Source organism: Thermochaetoides thermophila, assembly GCF_000221225.1.
Source record: "Thermochaetoides thermophila DSM 1495 unplaced genomic scaffold scf7180000011818, whole genome shotgun sequence".
In the NCBI taxonomy this organism is placed as follows: domain Eukaryota; kingdom Fungi; phylum Ascomycota; class Sordariomycetes; order Sordariales; family Chaetomiaceae; genus Thermochaetoides; species Thermochaetoides thermophila.
Window position 1 is genome coordinate 1,863,388 of NW_006383034.1, and position 10,373 is coordinate 1,873,760.

Genomic DNA, 10,373 nt, shown 5'->3' on the forward strand with positions numbered 1-10,373 from the left:
GGTTAGTAAGGGGGTTGTTTGGTTTCGGAGGAGGTAGTGAGGATAGGTACGTTTGGGCTACGAGGTAAAATATAGGCAGGCAGGCAGGCAGGCAGGCAGGCAGGCAAAGAGACGGCTATGCAAAAGGGATACGAGCTGGATTCCCACCTACTATTTCCATGTGTAGGGGGTTATTGGGATGAAGAGTTATTAGACCACGTAATGATGTTCGCTCAAGCACGAGCCGTAGCTCTTTTCGAGCTAGTTACCTCTAGCGCAGTGACCTCCTGGCCCGATATATCCTCCAGTCTTCGGAACGTTGAGATGTGTTTGGGATAGAGGAAAGTGTTTTTCTTTGCCGATGTTCATCCTAGCAGAATGCCGCCAGGTTTTGACCCTGCTTTCCTTCGTTCCCGGATAAGTGTTAAGTATCCTCTCCCGTGCTATCGTTCTTACTTACACTGAACGACAGTCCGGCGAATCTCTTGTGATGTCTTGCGGCCGTGGGAGCTACAGGAGCCCTCCTGGTTGACAAGCAAGCATAAATGTCCAACGTCTATGCTATGGTAGGAGCGACATTTCGAGTCGACATCTATCTTTGTCCTGGGGTAGAGTGGGAGGAGAAGTAAGTGCCTCTGTTAAGGTCCCCGGTTGCAAGGAGCACTGGACAACAATAACAACAACAATCGCGAATAGTAAATATCGAAACTAAGGCAAGGTAGATACGTACTGCCAGTAGCTTGAGGGAATTTTCCCAAAACAAGAGATCTGTTTCACAACTGATTATTATTACGTGGTGTTCGTGGATGCTGAGTAGTGACATATGCGTCTACTCTCTCCTCCGTACAGACAAAATAGCAGCACATTTATTGGTTTTATTGGTTGATGTCATAACAACACCTTATCGTGCATCACAATCAACTCATATTAGTCTACCTCACTATAACAAACACCTGCACACAGTCCTCGTCCTCGCCATTCCTCCTCATACCTCAGATAGATAGATCCATGACATAGAAAAAAGATAAAGTAAAACAAGGGGTATCATATACTCCAGCGGCACCACATCTCCTCAGCGCAGCGCCGTAACAATCGTAGCTAGTAACTAGGCAGGCAAGTTAGGTAGGTATACATAGTAGTAGTAGAAGCAGTGTAGTACGCGGTACTAAAAAAGGACGAAAAAAAAGTCCACCAGAAAACTAAAAATTCCCGTCGATAGTCGACCCGGGTATCCCATTTAGCTCCATCCCGTCATCCGTCCCTTCGTCCCTTCCCTTCCTAGTGTTGCCAGCGTTCATACCTTCCATCCATGCCGTGTCATCCGTCTGCCCCTAGCCGAGGTACATGTAAGCAGTGTAGTGTAGCTGTTGACAAAAAAAAAAGAAATACAATGGACATCGACAGTGAGTAGTAAACATCATAAGCACCAAGGACCAAAATTTTTGAAACATGACCCGACCAAAATGGGGGGAAAAAAAGCGAAAAAGGAAAAAAAACCAAGCAAAAAAAAAGGATAAAGCCTCACTAAATCTTCATGAGTAAGCTGTCCCCTGGGGATCAATACCCCTCCTATAACTTGCCGCCCTTCCCATCCAGATACTCCACTTTGGCACATCCTGTCTTTTTATCAGCACACTGTCCCCTCCCCTTCTCTTAACTTGAATGTCGTAACTTGCACACTCACCTTAGTAACAATCGACCCCGCTCCCACAGTCGACCCCTTCCCGATCGTTACCCCAGGCAAGATGATGGCGTTGGCCCCAATCCACACATCGTCCTCAATAACTACCGGCTTGCCGTGCTGCGTGCCCTGGGTACCCAGCCTATTCCTAGGATTGGTGCTGCACCGCCCTGTGTAGATGCACACAAAGGGGGAGATGATCACGTTATTCCCGATGCGCACCTCACACACGTCGTTGATGTAGCAGTTGCGGTAGATGAGCACGTTGTTGCCGATCTTGATGTTGTACCCATAGTCGCAGTTAAAGGGGGCTTCGACGACGATGTTTTCGCCCACCCGGCCCTGCGCTGTGACCGGAGAAGTGTTGGTAGGTGACAGCCCCGACTGGTCGCGCGGCTGCAGGATGTCGCGGAACAGGCGCGCCCGCTCGGTCGGTGAGACACCCAGGTTCGGGTTCGTCGAGTTGTTAAAGCGCCAGCACGCCGCGTTGCAGCGTTCGCGCTCCAACACCAGCTCGCGGTCGAACGGGTAGTACTGCCTTCCGGCGAGCATCTCCTCCTTCTCGCGACGCTGCGAGTGCTGCGGATATTGCGAGTGCGACAACGCCAGCTGGGCAGTCGTCTGCGCCGAACCGCCGGGCGCCGTAGACTGTGACGATATGGAAGGCGGCTGCGACGCCGGCGTGCTCTCGGGCCTGCCGCCGTGTACGATACTGTAAGGAGAATGCGTCAGGGTGCTACTCTGAGGGGGCGGCAGAGAAGACTGCTGGTCGGGTTCCGTCCTGGTCAGATCGTGTAGCGGCGGCACTCTCTGGTACTCCTTGGGCGTCCTGTCTGAAAAGGCCGAGACAGCAGCACTGACAGGAGTAGGAAAGACGTTCGCACTCGAGCAAGATGTATATGCTGACAGGGCCGAGAGCTTGTTCTCGGGAGATAAGATGGAGCTGGGCATCGTCGACGCGGTCCTCTCGTCATCTGACTGCAGCGGGCGTCCCGCGGGGGTTGTGATACGCAGCGTTGGCTGGCCGCGGTTATATGGCAACGTGTCGCGCTTAGGTGGTTGTTGTCCCACGATTGACTGCGGGGCGCTGTATGTGGACGGAGGAGGAGGGGGAGGAGGAGGGGCCGGTTGCTGCGGCATGCTGTATGCACCTGGCGGGACGTAGTTCGGGTCCTTCGACTCGATGTTGACCTGGGCCGGCTTGCTCTCGGGCTTGGTCCAAGTACCCCTCTGCGGAGGATAGCCAGCGCACACGAAGCCGCCCTTATAGCAGTTGTTACCTGGGTGCCATGTTAGCCATGATGCGAACTCGTGCGACCTTCCTCAAGGCTATGCGCGACGGAAACCAAAAAAAAAAAACAAAAAAAACAAAAAAAACTTACACTCAGGCTTCAACTCGTCGCACTTCTTCTTGCGCTTCCGGCAGGTCAGGCAGCCGGTCTTGGTGCGGTTGCTAAAGTTTCGCTTCCTCTTCTTGGGGTCCGACTGCACGCCGTCCTTTCTCTGGACTCCTGAACTGTTTTCGGCGTCAGGGCTAGTCTTGTCTCCCTGCTCGCCGTCAGCCTGCTGGCTTGTTTTCGCACTCTCGTTGGCCGGGGCCGAGCTCGACCCAGTCGGGTTTGTTCCCTCGCGGTCTTCCCTCGGCTGCTGGTTACGCCAGTGCTCATCACCCCGAGAGTCCTCGGCCGGCTTCTGCTCGGGCTGGGCACGCTCCACTTGCTCGTTTTCGGGGCGATACGGCGGGGACGGAAAGCGCTCTCGCTCTCGCCTGGGCTCGTCGTCAATCGAACGCTTGCGCTTTTGCGAACCTTGGCTCTCGGTCGTGAAGGAGGCTACGCCGGGCAGGGGAAGCCGGTCCTGGTCGCGAGCATCCCCATAGCCTGCGGCTTCAGCGGGTCTCGACACCCGGTCTGGCTCTGATGTCCCGTTTACCATCGCTTCCGGCTTGAGCGACGCCCCGTTCAACGCTGTAAATCCGGACATTGTGGCCTAGTCTGTATCTTCAAATCTACTCCGTCTGCGCTGGGTGCAACGCTGCTGATATCGCGGTTGAGAAGACCAGCTCCTCAGCCAATACTCTTTCGATCAGACGGAAACCTCGGCAATGCCCAGGACCAGCGCAACCGCGCTGCGATGAGGGGCTGGGCAGACAAGAGCTGATTAAGAAATCGGTGAGTTCGCTGTGATGATGCCGATTGGGTTGCGCAATGGCGATCTCAGGCGCCGAGTCTCGGGTGCAGCAGATATATGAGATGTCTGGAGAAGAGGGGCTTGTAAGCGAATTGAGGTCGGCGATGCTAGACGGCGAGGTGAGACATGTGACAACACACTCGCCGGCAGTGATGAATAGGTGTAGGTGTAAGTGTAAGGTAGGTGAGGTGAAGTGTTGGGATGAAGGTGGACGAGCAATTCTCTTGCAATGCGCCAGTTGGGCAGACCCAGTGTTTTTGACAGGAAGCACACTGACGAGTGTGTGTGATCAGGCTGCAGGAGGACCGAGAGGCTCTCGCGCGAGCATCGGCTGCGACAGGACAGGGGATGTGGACAGCGGACTGAGAGGGAGCGAAGGGGCCCGAGGAGTGGGGGCGGTCGGCGCTCGTGCGTCCGCTGGGGTGAGTGTGTAAGGTAAGGTAACTGTCGCTGCTGCCACTACTTCCAGAGCTGACTGCTCTCAGGCGCGCGCGTGCGTTGATGAGCTGATGGCCCTTTGATCTGATCCTGCTCTTAATCAAAGGAATAAAAAAATAAAAATGATAATAATAAGAATAAGAATAAGAATAAACAGCTGCAGCTAATTGCTTGTTCACCTAATTCGAGTGCTGCGTCTGCGTCTGGCGCTTGTGGACGGGCTCAGACGTGCTCCCTTTTTCCCGCGGTAAGGCTGAGTGGGATATGGTGGAGGCTGAGCAGCAATGTAAGGGCGTAGGGTTAAAAAGAAAAGAAGGGCAGGGAGGGGAGTGAGGGTAGGACAGCGGTATGGTACCGTTTTGGGAAATATGAAAAATGTAAATGTACTTACCTGTTCACGTACCCGTGACCGCGTGCGGTGGCTGCGGATGGGCACTCTAAAATCAGTGAATATGAAAGGGAACAAAAAAAAAAAAATAAGCAAACAGGAGGGATGTTCCTCAGCAAGGGCAACCGCAAACTAAGACCTGCACGACTGCTTGGGGCCGGGATCGGGAACCAGAAGAAATCAATCACTGCGGCTGCTGAATGTTTCCGCAGCTGGGTCTGCTCGATGCTATGCTGCGTGTGCTGACTAAACGCAGTCGCGGCACTCGCTTAACTGAAGCTCTGAGAGCGATGGCCGTGACCGGTGCTGTTGTGTAAGTAGACGGTAGCTGCAAGAAAAGGTGAAGCAACGCAGTCCGAGGCAAATCAATGGGATTTTGATGCGATGGATGGCGGTAAGCTGCTAAAGTACGACGCCTGAAGACTTGCGGGCGGCAGGTGTGACACGTCACAGAGATACCATGAAAGCCGAAGCGTGAAGAGTGGGTGTGCTTCTGCGGGCTGAGAGGGTCGCCGTCGCCGCCTGCCGCCGTGCGGACGCTGGTTGGACGACCGAGCGAAGCAGGTGGGCTGATCTGTGCGTCTGAGTAGACAGCCGCTGTGCTGTTCTCCCTTTTTGGGAAATACCCGTGGCGATGGAGATCCTCTACGAAGCGAAGCTGTGTGTATCCGCGTGTAAGGAAACAGTTGGGCGATTAGCGAGCGACAGTGTCGGTGAGGCCTGGCAGTGCACCGTCGTCGGCGATGGATGTGGAGATGGTGATGCCGATGATGCGGATGGATAACAGACGGATGGTTGGATGCGCGTGTTTGATGCAGCCGTCTAGGTTGCAGTGGTTTCGGGATGAATCCGAGGGATTCAATTCAACGTATCAATCAAATCAACCTGGAACTAGCCCAGGAGTCAAAAGTCCCCCAGCCTCAACAGTTGCCCAAGTGCAGCGTCAGTGCCAGTTTCCCGGAATCTTGTAATTTTATGGAGACTCCGCTACTGCATTGCGTGTTGGGCAGTGGCGCTTGGCCCTTTGCTCGTTTGACGCGCGATTATGCTCGCCTGCACCCTGCGGAAACGGAGGGGGCAGACGCTGGTGCCGCAGCCCAAGCAACAGGAACAGCAGCAGCAACAGCAGCAGCAGCAGCAGCAGCAGGTGCCAGATCTGATGAGAGCAGAAAATGCGGGGAAATAGGATCAAGAGCTGGGGGGCAAGTGAAGTGATTGAGATGGGTTGTGAGGGTTGCAGAAGTAAAATTGGGAGGGGGGCGTGACCGATGTCGATGAGCACACACACAGCGCCTGCTCCCAAGCTCTCTCACTCTCCCGGAGCGCAAAAGTGGAGGCCAAGCAGCGGAGAGTTGATGGAATGGCAACAATGCAACGAGGTGGCAGGAAACTGGGGAATGGGGAAAGAAGAGCCCCAAACTCAGCGAATCAGTCGTCTGCAAACCACTAGAAACAAGCGCCGGTCTCTGGAAAAAGCGGACAAAAAAAAAAAAAAAAAAACGTAGTGGAGACCTGATGACTGAGCAATGGATGTTACAGTACAAGTACATCCAAGGTGCCTTTGTTGTCATAGTTGTCACGCCCTACAGCATACCCCATCTTGCCATCCTGGTAAAGTCCCCTTCTTTATACAGGTTACCGCCGTACCTTACCATTTTTGTAAGCAACTGCTGGAAAGCCACGAGCTGTTCACATTGACGAGGACCAGGACGTTTGACTTAAAGTGCACAGACGCCCCCTCGGGCGAGCACATAGGGTTGCGTGTGTGACCCAGCAGTGATCCAGTCTTGTTCCCGTTTGGGCAACTTTGTAAGGGCCGCGGCCAAACGATCGGCCAAGCGACCAGCCAAGACCTCCGTGGCAAGCACATCCAACACCCCACTGTTCACTTGATGAGGAAATGGCGGGGCAATTGGTCGCTTTTTGGCTGTGCTTTTTGTACCACTTCTTGTCGTGGGGCTGTTGCTGTTTCCCAGCTGCTGCTGCTGTTTGGTTTGGTTTGGTTTGATTTAACCCTTTGGTCTGCTTTTGACGGGCAAGCGCGGGTGAACCCCAGCTTTCCGCTGCCCTTACTAGTCACAGTGCGCCCTGCTCACTGTGCGGATTCGACCTGACATCAAGCATCGGCAAACACATCAGGTGCACGAGAGATGACGGAGTGCGAGCATTGCAATTCTCCAGATTGCCCTTTTGGGTTTGATATCACTTTATCCTCATCTCGAAGCCTTGCGTGATCAGGCTCGGCCCCCGGCCCTGGAGTAACCATCCTGACCGAGCGAAGGTCCTGGTGTTGACCGAGCAGAGTCGCGTTCGCGAGCTCCGTCCATTCAATTAGTGTAAATTGTAGTGTACCTACTGACCTTGCATGGGTTAAAGGTCACCTCGAGCACAGCGGATGGATGCCAAAACCATCTTGGGAATTGCGATATAAGGCATATGGACGTGGAAAGCCGCTAGAGTCGCTGTTGTTCTGACCATATGCTGTGTACCCCGAAAACCCTCCATTAACACGCGCATGCGCTTGACTTTTGATGCCAGCCTCGACAGACTCTCAGTCCTGCACACTATAGCGGGCGGGAGGTGCGGGGGACAGGCACCAGCTGGCGCTGTGTAGTGTGTGCAGATGCGTACCGTGACAAGCAGCCCCGATCTGCTGCGTAAGCTTTAGCAAGCTCGCCAAGAAGTGTCCCGCCGGCAACGCAATCGACAATGCCAGGGCCGGGGCCAGGGCTAGAGGCAACGGCCGTTGCGTGCGTCACTCGATGTGCGAACCAAATCTTGGGGTTCGAACTCTCCTAACCCATGCCAGGCCGTGACATGGCTTGCTCGCATCAAAACCACCAGCAAATCCGTTGACAAACGTATCAACTCTTCAAGAACCGCTCCCTATGTGAAAGCTCTGCCGAAAAACTTGCATCTGTTGATCTCATCCTATTCTTGCGTCAATAAGTCTAATATATGCCCCTCTGTTTGTCTGCCATCCGCTCACCGCAACGGTTCTCGCAAGGGCGGCCGAGATTGGCAGCCTGTTTGAAAGGATTGAGCAACTGATGAAAATCCATCTGGTCGCTTTGGAAGCAACCACCCTTTTTCATCAATACCACTTGTTGCTATTCAGCCCAATATCAAGGCGGGTACCTGTAACGTTCCCCCCACATAACGATCACTAGGTTTTGAAATATTGCGCACAAGCTCTGAAAAGAGAAGGTAGAGAGAGATAGAGAGAGAGAGCTGTGGTGTTCATGCTTGCTGTCTGACAGGTGACCGCGCGCATTTGCCGCTCGTTTGTATAAGCTTATGGTTCCTCAGCTATGACAGCCAGTAAGCCAATGTACGTACGTGAAGATATGGACATCCCTGGGTGACTGTGCTGTTAATGTGCAACATCCTGAGACGATCTGCCGAGGCTAGGTCGTACTTGCGTAACCCCTGCAGCCAATGACAGGAACTCTCGCGGCTGTCACCTATCGGTCCAGTTCTCAGAATGAGCAACCTCCTTTGTCTGTCACAACCCTCCCAGGGCTTCTCCTCCCTCAATTTGACTTGAACTTATATCCCGAGTGCATCGAGAGCCACGCTGGACCAAAACTTTAGCCTTTCGGTGTGGCTCTCTCGCCTTCCGGGCAGTGATGGCTCTTGAGAGAGTAGAAGTTATTGGCTTGCTCACAACTCCTGATCATTTCCTGATGGCGGTCGGCCATGCATCATGGGAGCATCGATGCTACCAGCCAACTGCTGACTTTTACTCTTGGGCATCCCTATTCGGCCAAGTGCCGGAATATCTGTGAGCAAAAAGACTCTCTTGCATACATCGAAACTGATGCTACTACCACGATGCTTTCTTGTAAGTATGTTAGTGTGGTGTAGAAGACCTGAGGCAGATACGGCATCTCAGGGCGTGCAGCAACACCGTCCCAATCCCTTGACACACAATTCAGGAAACAAACTTTCCCCCGCATCTCACATCGCATTAAAAAAAAAAAAAGAAAAGAAAACATGGTGATCACCAACAGTGATCATGGACAGGCAGGAGGATAAGGATAGCATGCGGTTTCGGCAATCTCACTTTGGAGAACGTGGTTGTCTGCGTGTGTCCAGGGACAAGGGGAGACGAGCTGTGCTGCTGCATGCCAAAAGTTAATTTTAGCAGCTCACATCCTCCCACACAATATCTAGAGCCGCCTTCTCATGAGCGCAAAAAGGGAAAAGACAAGAAGAGCTGCGAGAAGTAAACGGAATACTACGCTGCAGTGTAGGCATTGTAGTGTTCCTCAGCTTCTTCTCGAAGGGGAGGCCTCACAAAAAAAAATCCTATGTATAGCCGCACTCATTGCCTTAAGACGTTTTGTGCCGTGTTTCCTCAACAAACTTTCGAGTCGGTGGAACACATTGATCCGTCTGTCGCCCCTCGCCAGCCACACAGACTGTGATGACAACGGCTACAATCTCACACAAAAAAGGAAAGGAAAAAGCTCAGCATCGGAGGGAAAGAAGCGAACCTGGTCGAAAGTCGAAACCCACACCACCCATCGCAACAACAACAAGCGCACACAGTGTGCCACACTAGCGCTTGCACACCGTGCAAACGCACCATTGCACGAGAGGCCCTTGTCGCACATCTCCATCTCCAGAACCCGCATCCCGACTGGCTGGAGATGGAACAAGGGCAAGCCGCTTATTGATTGGATCGCATCGCATCAGCCAAGCTGTTTGCAACCAGTGAGAACCCCCGGCCTGTTCAACCCTGTTCAATATCGACGAGAAAGAACAACGGGGATCGATTTGGACCGGGACCTTTTGGGTAGCAGCGAGCAGCCAAGATGCGAGTCTCGGGCACAGAAGGCATGAGTAATCCATTCTTAGAAACAAGACGCCGTCTCAGCAATATTTCAACAAATTAGTTGACTATGACTTCAAAAACAAAGTTTGAAGAATCAGAGAAGACTCAAGACTCGATCCTGAGTCGGCTTGATATTAAGCGTACAATGCGCGCTGCCGAGCCCGGAATCAACCAGGCAATCTGGAACACACCGCGGTTATCGCGATACCATATCCAAACATATCCAAACAGCGCGCTAGCGAACAAAACCTGGCCGCACTCGAGCCGTGGCACTCGTTGGGCTGATCACCCCTGCGTGCGCACCCCAAACTGCCACCCACTTGATTGGTCGGCAACTCTACCTCCCTTCCCCAATCCATCTTCCACCGAGCTGTCAAGGTGTTGAGCGTCGGGACCAACATCCGATTAGCATGGTCTAGTTGACGTAGCGTACAAGATTTCCGCGGATCGGAAGGGTAGCGATGCTGTGTCCGTCTACATACCACAGCCAACTGCTTATCGTAGATAGAGATTTGGGAGCCAACCGGGGCTCGCTGCAGCGGAGGGATTATCCTCTTCCTCTAAAGAACTCTGCATATGCCGGCCAATCGGGGAAGAGAGTTTATACACGTTGATGCACTGTTCTTGTTAGCAAGCCGTTGTTCAAAAGTGTTTAGTATCACGTGTATTACCTTTAATCAATATGCTGACCGGGTGCATCCATCAAGCCACATCACAGACGGATCCGATGCAAGAGAGATTGAGAGCTGTTGGGCCAGTCTAGATCCTGTCCGTACCAACGGGCTCTAGGTCTTGTGGTAGATTTGTGGTGATACCAGAAGCCAGAAGCGCTGCCATCTGTCGCAATGAGACAGCTG

The 10,373-nt window shown here is 53.1% G+C and overlaps 1 protein-coding gene across 1 annotated transcript; it reads right to left on the reverse strand.

Moving 5' to 3' along the window:
- Nucleotides 1-1,511: 1,511 nt before the first annotated feature.
- CTHT_0045110 (acetyltransferase-like protein) lies at nt 1,512-3,643 on the reverse strand (the record flags this gene model as incomplete). The annotated part of the gene is made up of 3 exons (XM_006694836.1): nt 1,512-1,595; nt 1,664-2,940; nt 3,043-3,643. The coding sequence occupies 3 exons, from the start codon at nt 3,641-3,643 to the stop codon at nt 1,512-1,514; spliced, it is 1,962 nt and encodes a 653-aa protein (XP_006694899.1).
- Between the last annotated feature and the right edge of the window lie 6,730 nt (nt 3,644-10,373).